The 14,308-nt window shown below is 47.9% G+C and overlaps 1 protein-coding gene across 5 annotated transcripts in view; it reads left to right on the plus strand.

Moving 5' to 3' along the window:
- The window catches only part of LOC126535512 (BTB/POZ domain-containing protein KCTD3), a 139,067-nt gene that overhangs the window by 42,165 nt on the left and 82,594 nt on the right, over positions 1 to 14,308 (plus strand). For all 5 annotated transcript variants that reach the window (XM_050182324.3, XM_050182325.3, XM_055073161.2 and 2 more), the window contains one exon: positions 7,211 to 7,416. In XM_050182324.3, coding sequence (XP_050038281.2) covers positions 7,211 to 7,416 — 206 coding nt within the window. The remainder of the gene's footprint in view (positions 1 to 7,210; positions 7,417 to 14,308) is intronic.

A 14,308-nucleotide genomic window follows, 5' to 3' on the forward strand; every position in this document is an offset into this window, starting at 1 on the left:
CTAAGGGTGGGCGAATATATTAGCTGTGTTACAAGCGTCCGTGTGTGAATAGGGTACACTTCTAATGTAGCAGCGTAAACGTGGCTACTATCGTTTCCGCTCGCGATTTGTTGTGTTCCCACGAGTACATACGAGAAGAATCAAAATGCGCCTCTTTTGTTATTGTTGACCGCAACCATTATGAAGCCTACAAATAATAAAGCCAAGGCAATTTTGGTTGTAACATTTTTTTCCTTTTTCATGGAAGTGTGGAAAGGGATGAAAGGAATAAAATGGGGCATCTGCTTAAGAATGTTTGGTGCATGCAGACCGCTTGTTTTGTCTTGAAGAGTTGTTCGCGTAGCATTTGACAGCATCCGACAGGTGGTAGGCGCGATCATGATTAGCTAGACTTGGCACACGACATATCGCTGCGGCAAGTTCGGGTGCGATCACTACACGGGAAAGAAAAAAAAATAGAATTTTGACAACAAAATTCAGGGATGCAATCATTACGGGAGTACGATCATTATGGAAGTAAATACGGTATATACACTGGGCTCGGGAGATCATATGCTGGCTTGAAAAGGACAAGTACTTACTTTTGTATTATAAGAGCACGGGTTCTACACAAGTAGAAACTGCAAATGGCTTTTGTTTGAATGAAGACACTAGCAGAACCCTGACTCTGAAAATCAATAATTGAGGTGGCTCGGGCCCACCCTATTTAGTATCAGTGTCAGCACTGTGTTGCTGATCGTCACACTAGTTCTCGACTGCCATGCGCTATTATCATTACTGTCCCGAACAAACTGATGGCAGTCACTGCAGCAATTTTCGAAGGGGCAATGATTACTCATGGAAAAATTTTTTCTTTATAGCTAGAGAAGGAGAAGGGGGTTAAGCATTATGCAAGTAAATACAGTTGATTTTAGATTAAAGAAGTTGGAGAGAAAACTGGGCAAGTCACTACGAGTTCATGGTTAAACTAACAGCTTGGCAAAAACAAGGAGAAATTTGAATGACATAACATACCATCATTGTTGTCATTGTCGTAATTATGCATCTGGCCATTGTCTTCTTTGCATTGTCGTCATGCTGCTGTCTGTCGCCACTGTACCATCAACGTCACAACACAGTCGGGGTTGTGTCATACCACTGTCGTGTCATGGAGCAGTGTATCAGCTGGACATGGTCAAACATGAAACGGAAGCTATACTGGATATAAATAATACAGACAAGAAGTAACATAGTAAAGCACACCGTGTGCTCTAGCATTGGCAAGATGGCTCAAAAACTTGAAGGCATTGTTGCCACCAATCTTTCATTCTTGCATCTCTTCCCGCTAACTGAGCCTCCTCTCGCACTAAGGCTGCCCCTTTGTTACTGCAGAGGCACAACATGCAAACACAACATAACTGAGTATTTCCTTTTCGGTTTCACTTAAAAGATCCACTGTATGAAAAATATGTTCAGCTGCGTCAGTAACTTGCCCTTCTAGAATACCAGAAAGAACATCCACTCTTGCCATGAGGGGAGGCTTCGTAAGCAAGCAAATGCACAAAAAATTAAAGACGGATGGCCACCGTGCCTTGAAGTTCCCGCACTAGCTCGCCATCATGTCAAAGGTTTTGTCGGCTTCTATGCAGATGTATACTCTGTTTCAATAGTTCTGTGCAACACTGTAGAAGCTACAGGCTTCTTTCACCGATTGGGGCGTCTAGAGCATCTTAACGATGCCCTTCTGTGCAGTCTCCTGTGCTAGTGGCGAGCACTGCTCCACAGGCAGTGGCAGTACTAAGATGGCAACTCTGCAGCGAGATCAGCTGTTGTCATAGCAGTAGTAAAAAATTGGTTCCACATTTGCTCTGACACCAAAAAGACGTGCATCTTCAAGATATCTAAGGATGCAGAGGAGAAGGTGGCTTCCAGAGACAGTGGAAGCGGAGAGGGGCACTCTGCCAGCGTGCCGCACGGCACCCTTTCTCTTCGTGCCTCTTTTAACATCCGCTTGTGCGCGGTGCACTCGCTGACGTTCGTAAGTGTAGCCGATTTCTTAATCAGCCTTTGTGCGCATTTACCGCACTCCTTACACACTGTTCTAAGTATGTTAAACACCATGTGAGGGTACCGGTCCAACGCCAGGTGGCATAGAGTCACAGGCACGAGACAGTAGGCAGCTGTGTAGAGCAGCAGGCATGGGATGGCAGGCTGTGGTGTGTGGCGGGGAGAGAGAACATGGAAGGCGTGTGTGCGCGGTCGGCACGCGGGGAGCGCACAAAAACGAGCTGAGTGAGTGAAATAATCGGCGGAGCAAGCCACGTGCGGTGGGGCGGGACGGAACGCAGACTGCGTGTGTGTGCGTGCACCAAGGATTTCCCGAAATAAAGAACGTACTTGACAAGTGGGTGCTTGTCCGACCATACCTTACATGGAGGACCAAGAATGTCTAGTGCCACCCAGCCAGTTGTGCAGCCTCTCCTGCCTTCTTCGATCGTCCAAGGACTGTTGGCTTCGACCTCCGGGACCACAATGGAAAGGGAGAGACTCGCGGCTGACATAGCTCAAATTCTGCACACCATGCCGCTCAACGTCATGGTTAGGCCCCACGAGACAATCGGCCTGGCTAGGCTTGATGAGACAACCGGGGCAGGGCCCGCACTCAACATCAAAGGTGCACCCATCCTACTGCCGAAATTCAGTGGCTACCAGGACCGAAACTGGCCGCAAGACTTTCTGGAGAAGTACTCAGACTACTGCGATATTGCGGGGGTCCCCCCTGACCGCCGTTTGCAGTTGCTTCCAGCAGCATTGGAGGGGTCAGCCAAACAATGGGGGTGTTTCTCAGGTGTGCATCCCGACTGGCAGTCCGTCGCGTACGAATTTACGGCGGTGTTTACCACCGTTGACTACAAGTTTAAACTAAAAGCAGAGCTAGATCAGTGCACTCAGAATCCGGCAGAAAGCCTCAAGCAGTCATTCACATGATTGCCTAATACTATGACCGTATAGCAGAGCCTGTTTCAGATGCCGAAAAGGTGGAACGCATGCGGAGACAAATGCATCTGGCATTCCAATACATTGCCAAGACCTAACAGCCAGCAGGAGCTTCACAAACCTGCAGGAAATGGCGAAGGCGGCCGGCCCTATCATGGCATTGCCTGCGCTATGTGCCACCGCCACCACCGCGCATTGCATGAGCAGCAGCTGATTTGGTCTTCGTCTCCGCCCACATCACTGCAACGCCCAACCAAACCCTCCCAGCCCAGCAACGAGAGTGGCAGCTGCAGCTTGCGGCAGTTTCGGCTTTTGAGTGTCCTTGGTCGACGACGCTTCACGCTGGAGCCCCGGAGTGGAACCCCTCACCTGTGCTGTTCGCTCGCGCGCCAAACACACGGGGCAACTACACTTTGGCACCGCAACAACTCGGGAGAGCACCTCAGAACTTCAGGTTTCAAGCGACGCAAGGTATCCCGCGATTCGAGCCGCCATACCACAGTATCACGTGTCGGCGGTGTGGCGGTTTTGGCCATATTACACGTCAATGCGCTACTGCTAGACCACACAGCCAACGTCGCTGTTTTCACTGCAATTCCCCAGGACACTTACAAGCAGATTGCCACTTCTCCGGCCAACGGCTACGCGACATCCCTGCATAGTGCTCGCAACAGCCCGTAATAAAGAACCACTGCTTGAACTGTTGATTCGCAACAGCGTCCTTTATGCATTCATGGACACTGGGGCAAGCGTAAGCTTAATAGGTAGCGGTGCCATCGCAGCAGCCAAGTGTGCGGGAGCCACCTTCAGGGAAGAAGCACGAACCCTGAGGCTTGCTCAGGGCTGGTCACAAACTGCACAATCGGTTCGCTGTTGTATTCATTGGCAAGGTGGGTCCAGGAAGCAGCATTTTCTTTTTTTTGCCTGAGCTATGTCACGATGTTGTCCTTGGGGGGGATTTTCTTGAGGTGGCAGGTATCCCTCTCCATATGGGCCTTGGTGGATGGTCACTGCACTCTGACCCATATGGGCTCGTCAAATTTAGAAAGGCACCAAAGCAGCCATGTGCGTCGAATACTGGACACCGACCGCCGTCAGTCTCTAAGACAGCGTAGCAACGCGATAAGCAAGGTCAAGAGCCTGATGAAAATGTGGCCAGCTCTCTACAAGTACTTTTTGCAGATGTACAGGAGGTATGCCACAATACCACTGAGAGTAGCGAGTGTAGTCTAGAGAACCTTTGGGCAGAGCGGAAGCAGAAACTTAATAACATCCTTGCAGACCATAACCATGTTTTTACCACTATGCCAGGTTGCACGTCCCTGGTGGTTCACAAAACAGACAGTTAGATGCAAGCTGCACCCTGTTAACAGCCAAAAGAGAGAAAGAAATTCTTGATGGGTGTATCCCAAGATTTGCTGGACAAAGACCTCAATGAGCCCTGCTCCAGTTCCTGGGCCAGTGCCCCTGTATTAGTAAAGAAGAAAACTGGAAGATATTACCTTGCGGTCGATTACAGACCCTTAAGTGCAATCACAACTGTGCCAGTATATCCCATGCCCCGCATAGACTGGGTACTGGCTCAGCTCGGCCGCGCTAGGTGGTTCACGAGCCTCGACCTTGCTCAGGGCTTCTTTCAAGTGTCGGTTGCTCCCGAAGATGTACCGAAGAGTGCATTCTTGTGCCATAGAGCAGTGTTTCAATTTAAATGAATGCCATTTGGGGTAGCAGGTGGGCCAGTAACATTTCAGTCTCTCATGGACAAAGTGTTAGAAGGCATAAAGCGCAACTACTGCATGGCATTTCTTGACGATGTGCTAACTTATTTAGAAACATTTGAAGACCACCTACAACATATCGATGAGGTACTGTGAAGAATTGCCTCTGCAGGTCTCACAATCAATCCTAGCAAAGTTACATGCTGTGAACATGCATTAAATTTTCTTGGACAAGTAATCTTTCCGGTCAACCTTTTATGCAAGTAAGTGCAGTGGTCAATAGAGTTAGCATACGTGGAAGGGGATGCAGTATTTTGTAAATTATCGGGCAATGCATGGGAAGAAGCAAATTTGAATGAAAAAAAGATTCATTTTGTTTGGATTGGAGAGTCAGCGACAAAAGATGCGGTTTCACGCTCTGTCGACATTATCTTCACAACTGCGGTTCGAAGCGAAGCCAGTGACGCTTCATGTCTACGCTGTCCTCGCAGTTGATAGGGTTTTCTCTGCAGTAAGGAGACGCTACAGTTGAAATCCGCAATAACAAAATCCCGTGACAACGAAATTCTCGTGACAATAAAGTATTCTTGTATCCCCGGTGCACGCCCATAGGGTTCAATGCATTTTGTACCTCATGACAGCGAATTGTCACTGCACTACAATCCCACATCAACGAAATTTGCCGTAAAATAACCCCACATATTACCTACTTTCGCAAGGCTAGCAGGCTCCAAAATGTGCTGAAATGCTATTGCTTTGCACTTAAATTGCATAAAATACCACCACATTATACTTGTATAGGTGCCGCCATTTTTTCTTTACAAAAACAACCAAGCGCTGGAAGTGATCATGTGCGCTGGGAACACGTCGTGGCCGCCACCTTGTTTGTTGATCGCCCATTTGAAGCGGCACGCATCTTGCTACCGACATCTGACGACAGCTTTTGCACAGCTAGCGCAATGCGTAATGTGCGGCTCGGTGAGAAAAATACAGCAAAAACAGGAAAATCCACGTCGCACCAACATGGAATGTTTATGGCACTTGAGATGGCGGTCGCAGCATGGAGTGCCATGTATCGGGCCGTGATTGAGCGATCATTTGGGAATCTGCATCCCTTGCTTCAAGAATGGTGGTTTTGGTGTCACTCACCAGGCATCACGTGCAGATTCAGCGCTAGATGTAGATTTGCGTGAAGGAGCCATAATGTCGATCAATTGCCTTCAGGTATGCGGGGTACGATCACTTTTGCACTCGGCCCCGGACGCATTGACGCCTATGGGCGACAATGCGCACTGAAGAAATGCTACTGCATGCCTGGAGTGCTGTTGCTCTGTGTCCGGCCCCAAGTTAGACAAAATCTCTTAAGGGATCGTATCTCCAAAAGCAATTTACCGAGAATACTGCTCCACGGCAGCACTGCCACTGCTGATCGATACATGTGGTGCACTTTGTACTGTCGACAGTGAAGTGCTATATCCTCGAACAAAGCTTGCCAATGTAGGCCAACGGAATTTTGACAGTAAAGTTTCATTTTGTGACACATTACCTATCTGTCTCATTTTGCAACAACGAGATTCTTGCGAGAACGAATTTTTTCGTGTTCCTCGCCGATTTTGTTATTCTGAGGTTCAACTGTGTTATGAAAGGTGCTGGCAGCAGGGAGCGATTGCTTCATCTGCCTCTAGCATCAAAGTGTCTCCGAAACTAGAGATTACACAACCTCCAGTACTATACGCATGGAAAGAAAACGCACGGGATGCCACGCTATTTTGGCATGCCCACTCTTTGCACACGCAACGGATTACCTCTAAAACAGGGCCCCCAGGCTGAATACGCATTCAGCAGTGCCGACAGCCATGCGAAGCCACGGCCATGCTAAAAAATGAAGCGTACGGCAACATGCCTCCCTCTCTCCTCTACCCCCTCCTTACATGTGCACGTGCTCTCATCACTGCGAGCTCACTCCCCTCTCCCTTACCACTTTCTGACGCAGGGAGGCAGGGCTCATAAAGCCACCCTCCTTCTTGGGTCACCCTCGCACACTTTCACTTGCACCCAAAGTATCCAGCGCATGTGGCGCAATAGGATCTCATCGCCCTTGGATTTTATACGTAAAATGACCCTGCTCTGCTTCGACAGTTGCTCTTGGTCGCATGGTGCATAATTTGTGAGGTACATTCACAAGCAGCCGCTTGTAATTAAAACATTTGACCATCTGCGTCTGTGGAAGTTTGCATTGTCTTGATATTCCTTCACGATGGCAGTGAAATTTCATTTCATTGAAATTGTGTATAGACACACTTTGTTATGCTGAGGTTCTAAATACATGGTGTTCTATACACAAGAAGTTGTAACAAGTAAGTCATAATATCGAGATTTTTGTCAATGAAGTTCATTATATCAAGGCTTAACTGTATAACCAACTGGCCCCAATTGCAACCCAACATAAATACTGTATGCACAGTGTTATCAAGTAACACTTTCATTGCCTCGCTGAGCAAATTGTGTACATGCAGGCTGAAGGATTCGACCGGGTGGCAGCTGGCATTCACCAGTCCCTACCTGGAGCCCGTGATTGAGCGCATCGCACTCAATGCCAAAGTGGTGACGACGGCGTCGGCGCAGGCACCTGAGAGCGGGGCCAAGATGCTGGCCGTTGCCTACGGGTCCCAGGTGCGACTGTGGAGCATCGCCCAGGAAGGCAACGGAAGAGCTGAGATTGGTGCGCACCCCGCTTTATTTGATGCATGGGAATCGGAATCTGCTTACTTAAGCTTGCAGACATTCTTTCGGTGGCCATGCTGTCAAAGCTATAGAGACAAAGCACACATTATGGGGTCTAAAGCTCTCTTGGTAATGAACGAAATGACAACACTATAGCACAGGCAGAAAAAAGGCATTTGTTGCTTCTTTTATTATGCAACAATACCAGCTGCAGTAGAAGTTTCTTAATTCGACTTGGATTAATTTGAGTTTTTGTTACCATATCTACTCGCATAATGAACGCACCCCCCACTTTTCCAGTCAACAGGTGAGTTTTTAATTATTAATTCTTTTGCATAATGATCACATCCCGAACTTGCTCTGATGTAACGCCGGATTGAATGCCTGCCATGAGAAAAAAAGTAGGTGACACATGGTACAATATGGCATTCAATGTGCCAGTTCAGAAGCCAGATCTGAAGCATCAAAACATGCCAGAGGGCTTACCTGTGCAGAAACACACCACGTGCTAGCATCATCACCGATATGTGGCACGTGCAGCCAGGCGTGGATTCTGAGATCGCAGTCTCGGATGGTGCATCTAGCTTCGCCAGCTACATGCTGCTGTGAGAGAGAGCTGCAATAAGATAAGAAAGAAGTGCTGCTTGCGCACCGCCACGCGCCGTGGTGAGACAGACCAGCATTGCCCGACGACATATTCGATGCGGGAATTTCTAACTGCTGAACGATGCTCGGTGCACAACGGTTGGCAAGTTTGGTTTTGGAGACGAATCTGGTTTGTCATATCCATTGGCAGAACAACTTCACTTTGTTAAAACAAGGTTTTACATACTTGGATCTCTATGTGCATTTCAAGGGAAATTGAATGTACTCCATTATATCCATTATTTCATTATATCCTGTCTTGTTATAACAAGGTTGAAGTGCGTGTGTATATATACAGTAGAACCTTGTTCATAGGTTTAGGAAAAAACCGCGGGAAGTAAATGTACTAACCGGGAGAACATACAATCCATCCAAAGAACTAAAGAAATTTGTAGATACAACTATTGTTAACATCTACCTAATGCAAAGCGTTGCGCGAATCGTTGCCGCATGAGACGCTGATGCTCGTTGAGCTGGTTGTGCTTTGGCGACCCGAGGCGCATTGTGGTGTTTTAAGAGGGCCAGGGGAAACTGAAACGAAATGCCCACATCATGCTGCTTGCAGCACGGAATGGTGTGTTTTGGACTATCACCTAGTAAAAGTGTGCAGTACGCTACCAATTGCACAATGCATCATGTGCTGTAAAACAGATAGGGGAAAATGCTTATCGCAGTAGGTTTGGTGACAATAGCTGTGAATGCGGTGTGCGACGACCCGGGCAGAAATTTGGTGGTACTGAAATAAGAAACTGTGCACGCAGTTGTTTTCACGTGATGCGGGAGGCTATATACTGTTCTCGATCGTGCGTGCTTGCACATTTTCTTGTTTGCATAGGATCTAGGGGCCAGAAAACGTATATGATCTCAGTCTGCAGCAGGAAACAGTGGCGCGTTTTCGTTATCGCCTATTAAAAGCATGCGCTATGCTTCCGACAGCACCACGCAGTGTGACATAGATAGGCGAAGATGATGATCGCAATAGGATTGGCTGTGATAGCTGTGAGTGTGGCGCGCAATGACCCCAGAGAAGATTTGTTGGTACCAAAATGAGAAACTGAATTCATGCTGGCATTTTCACGTGAGACTGGCGGGCAATTATTGCGGGGAAGCTGCCACGGCGGGCAGCTATATACTTTTCTCGATCGCGCATCCCTTGCGCATTTTCTTGTTTACATGGGATCTAGTGGCTGGAAAACGTATCATACGATTGCAGTTTGGTAACATATTCAATGTTGGGGCCACAAAAATCTTGTTTTCAGGGAACATATGAACCAGTAAAAAATGAGCATAACTTTATTAGGTCATTTTTTGTGTTTTTGATTGCAAACATTAGTGCTGGGAAAACATACGTAACGGGAGCATATCAACGAGGTTCTACTGTATTTACATAAATATATGGTGAAGTGTGGAAAGCCGGTCACATGGTAGAAGCGCGCGCGCGCTCACACACACACACACACACACACGCTGTAAAGAAACTGGCAGCCAGCCGTCCACTATAACACATGTTTTATGTTGCCTCGTTGTCTTCCTCTTCTTTCCTTTCCCTTCAATTTTTTTGCCCGCACTGCGCCTTGTGCACTGCAACCTTTACACTCAGCTACGCTGCATATTTCCACCGCGGTTTGCTGAATAGGACTTGGCATATGGGGTTCATGGCATCGGCTCTGGCGTGAGTGTGCTCGAGTGATGAAAACCACAGTCGATAAGACTGGAGAAGTCATCGTCATTGAGTCGTTTAGTGCACAAACACCTTCTCTGGCGGTCGGCACTGACTGTTGCACTCAGGTCGAGGCTTTTGGAGCCGCCTCCTTGCCGAAGCAGCAGGTGGCGTTGTTGACATTGCACAGGATACTGATAACACAGGCGATGTCTGTTTTGCCTGCCTCAAGGGAATGTTTATGCACATGTCAGCTCCGTTGTTCCCTCATTGACATACATGGCAGGAACATCTGTGGTTCAGAGTAGGCAATGATGTTGTTCGCATGTTTGTTGCTTTAGGTGTGAACTGATGGTGCTTCATCTGACATGTGAAGAACTGACTTCGCAAGTCTTGCACTGTCAACACAAGGCACTGTCTTGTGCTGGCAACACAAAATGCAGAGAAACACGTGCTACTGAGTCATCCTTGTCTGAAGGTGGACTAAGGGGCGATTCCATGAGCAGGTCTTCAATAAATGAGACCTCATTTGTATTGGTCACCTTGGGTTCTTCCAGAGAGACCTCAATCAGTGTGCGGCAAACCGCTGCACCTTTGGCCAATAGCTGCGCTGACATCCAAGGATAAGGTTCCGATGGTTCAGAAAGCTTGTCATTGCTTGAGTCCACAGAGGGTTACTGCAGTGGTTGTGCATCTGCAGTGATTGTGTGTGTGAGGGAGCAGTTGGTGCCTCCATGTGGCAAAGTGGTGGTGAAATTAGGGCCACATCACCAACTGCCAGGTTTATGGGGAATGGGGTTGGAAAGAAATGGGATGTGGTCTTGGTATGTGGCAGGGATGGTGAGGTGCCGTATAACAATGCAGAGTCCAAGACCCGCAGTGAAATTGATTGCCTGCGGCGGCTGTCTATGGCTAGGCAGTCTGTGAATCTGTCTGTGGTGTAGCTGTAAGGCACAGCTGCAGCATTGAGGCGATGCCCCTAACGAGTCCCATTCAAGGGACAGTGTTGGTCGGACTGGCTGTAGGCAGAGGAGAGTCAGCCGAAAGCAGCCATCAGAGATGCAGTCCATTCAGGCCAGAACCAGTGCTTGACACCTTCGTACTTGTCCCATGCTTTGGCTCCACCATGAACTCGGTTTGCTGCAACCAACCATCTTTTGTTGTCTGGTCAAACGTGGTGGTCACCTAGTGCATTGAGTTCCTGCTCCCAAAGGTCATCATCATCAGCGAAACTGTGAAACCTCAGTAGGTCCACAACAACAGACTCTGGAAAGCCGACAACATACTGTGGGAAGCGTATGGTCTCTGCCAGGCTGACTGACCAGCTGGTCAAGAAGTCGGGTGGTGTCCACAGACATCGCAGTGGTCGTGGTACATACGGCTGTGGAATCTATCACCAAGGAAACGTGGAAGGCATTCTTCGGTGGCTTAGAAGTCGAAGCGGTCTCTTGTGGGCGTGGATGGTAAGCGTGGTGCAAACGATGACAGATGGGAAGGCGCAAGTGATATCCTGAAGCTGTTTTGTTAGCATAACAATGGCCCGAGCAAGATCGTTGGTGTTATTCTGCACTGGATCCACCGTAGAGGCCTGGAGCTGTCCCCAGACAGTGCGAGCGGTACGTGCAATGATGGTAGGGAAGCGGGCTTCATCAACAAGCAAGTATGTATGGTGTTCCTTGGCAGGTTACACGGAAAGCCGAGGACCCACGAGGACTTGCGCATTCCTCCTTACAATTGTGCTTTCGATGACTGTGCCATTGTAAGGAAACAGACAGCCAGCCCTTCACCAGAACAGCTCATTTACTCTGCCTCGTCGTCTTCCTCTTCTCTCCGTTCCTTTTTGCAGCCTGCACTGCCTTATGCCCTTCATCCTTTACAATATCTATATAGTTGTCGACCGATTTTTCAGACCTTATGGGGACCGAAAAATAGTCCGAAATCATTGTTCAGCCCAGAAAAATAAAATTTAATAGGCTTAGCTTAAATCTCTAATAATGCCCTGCCTCATGCTATGCTTGGAGGCGATCAGATTTGCTTGGATTTGTGCAAGAGGGATGTCGTCTCCAGTGTCTCCATACACCGTCGCCAAGAGCGTCACCGCGTTGGTGATCTCCGCGAATGGAGACCGCTGTGGAGATAGAAGAAACGAGCCACATTTCTTCGCACCACTTGGCTCACAAGAAGGCCTACCAGGTGGCACCGAGCACACAAATGCAAGTCTGCACAAATACACACAAAGACCACGTGCAGAATGGTGACCAAAACTTAAAAAAGAAAACAATATTTCGCACCAAGTGATTTTGATGATAGTGCTGACTGAGGAAGAGGAGAAAAAGACGTTTATTGTGTACAATAGCGAGGGAGTGTTCTTTAGTCTCCCTAGGTTGGCGGCTCTCTCAGCCCAGAAAGTCATTGCCTAATGCCACGGCCCTGGTCCGGTCCACCAGACTTCGCTGATCCTTAAGGCTCTGTGCGGTTAACATGGTTGAAAAAAAAAAAAAAAAAAAAAAGCTTCTGCTGGAGCTTTTGGTCAGCCAACGAAGAGCGCGCATGGCCTCCGAAACCTGAGGATAGAGCATGCTCTCTATTGATAGCACGCACCTCCCAATCTTGGAGGCTATAAAGCAAGCCACTAGAAGCCAAGCTAGTGGAATATCCAACATGGCAGCCTCCAAGATCGGGTAGCCGTGGCCCAGAACAAGCGATTTAGTCTGGAAAATCGAACCTTGAAGCCTAAATTAGAAAAATCAGGCCGCACAAATGAGGTCGCTCTATGGGAACCCTTACAGTGCATTTGTTAAGCCAGGAATGTCCATCAAGTCCAAATTTTTGGAGTCCAATAATTTCATTTGTGACTGTATATACCTATATTGTTGTGGTTCAATGTGAAAAAGAGAGAGCAACAACATGTTGAGCAATACAGCGGAGCAGCCTGTTCAAAAACCACCAAAACAAAGATCTCGTCTTCGTCTCTGAATTCCCCCAGGCCCACTACACAGAGTCTGTTAAAGCACATATTCTCATCGTCGTCTACGTGTCTAAATAGAGCACACATCATTTGCCCTCTCTCTAAAAGAGCATCGCCCCGATGCTAAACAATAAAGTTCATTTGGTGAAAAGGAAAGTCCATCAACAGTCACTCGCTGACATAGGGCTTCATGCACACTACGTGCACAAGTTAGAACGGTGTTGGCGGCACCTTGTACAGTAAGGGCTATCTGGAACGATCACGTATGTGATGTCACTTAGCCATCGCAGCTCGTTATAGGGTCTGAAATATCTCCTCAGGAGCTTCTCGGATAGTCCCCGTTTTCGTATAGGTGTCCAGACCCATACTCTGTCACCGGGTTTATAAGTTACAGGTCTATGATGAGTATTATAACGACCTGTATCATACTCTTGCTGCCGATGTATTCGCATGTATACAAGCTGCCTGGCTTCTTCTAGACGCTACGTAAATGCCTCGGCATCCTTGTCAATGTCAGGTTCGTGTGGCAGCATGGCATCGAGCATCGTCCTTACCTCCAGTCTGTGGACAAGGCTGAATGGAGTCTTCTGTGTAGTTTCTTATTCAGCTGTGTTATAAGCAAACGTGATATAAGGGAGAATCTCGTCCCAATTTTTGTGCTCTATATTTACGCACATTGAAAGCATGCCTTCGAGTGTTTTGTTCAGGCGCTCTGTTAGTCCATTTGTTTGTGGATGGTAGGCTGTTGTCTTTAGATGAGTCGTGCCACTGATCACCAGGACATGATCAAAAACTGCGGCTGTGAAGGCAGTGCCTCGGTCTGTTATGACGATGGTCGGTGTGCCATGTCTCAGGACAACATTCTCTATGAAAAATCCTGGCCAATAGTATAGTATCTTTGTCGAACTTTGTTCAGTGTTCGCATGTACCCTAGATGCCCAGAAGGGATCTCGTTGTGACATGCTCCGAGTACTTCACAATGAAGAGTAGTAGGAACGACGAGCAAATGGCTGGATCCACTCGAAGAGAAGTTCATTATGCATAGAACTTTGTTCCTTAAGCAAAACGATGACAATCCTCTTGCGAAAGCCTTAGGTGCAGTCTGAGTGCATCCATCCTGGAAATTAACCAAGCCAAGCAGCTCAGGGTCGTCAAATAGTTGTGCATTGGTAGACGTGTCGAGAATACCGAGGAATGCTATCTCCTCTGCATTGAAAGAAAGAACCATCTTTATGGGTGACCGAGACGGGCAGTCAGCACCGGTATGGCGTTTCCCCGACTTGTACATGATTGTCATATCAAACTCTTGCAGTCTAAGGCCCCAACGTGCTAATCGCCTGGTTGGGATCTTTAAGATTTGTGAGCCAGCAGAGTGAATGATGGTTGCTGATAACTTTGAAGGGGCAACCGACCGTACAAAGATGGGTGAAATCTTGTAACCTCCCACACGACGGCGAGGCACTTTTTCTCAGAAGTCGAGTAGTTTGCTTCTGTGTGTGAGAGCGTTCTGCTTGCATAGACGATCACTCTGTCTGTGTCCTCCTGGCACTGCACAAGCAGGCTCCGAGACCAACATAGCTGGCATCAGTGGGAAGCATTGTAGGAGTTGTCTCGTCA

The sequence above is a fragment of the Dermacentor andersoni genome, chromosome 7 (assembly GCF_023375885.2).
Source record: "Dermacentor andersoni chromosome 7, qqDerAnde1_hic_scaffold, whole genome shotgun sequence".
Classification (NCBI taxonomy): Eukaryota; Metazoa; Arthropoda; class Arachnida; order Ixodida; family Ixodidae; genus Dermacentor; species Dermacentor andersoni.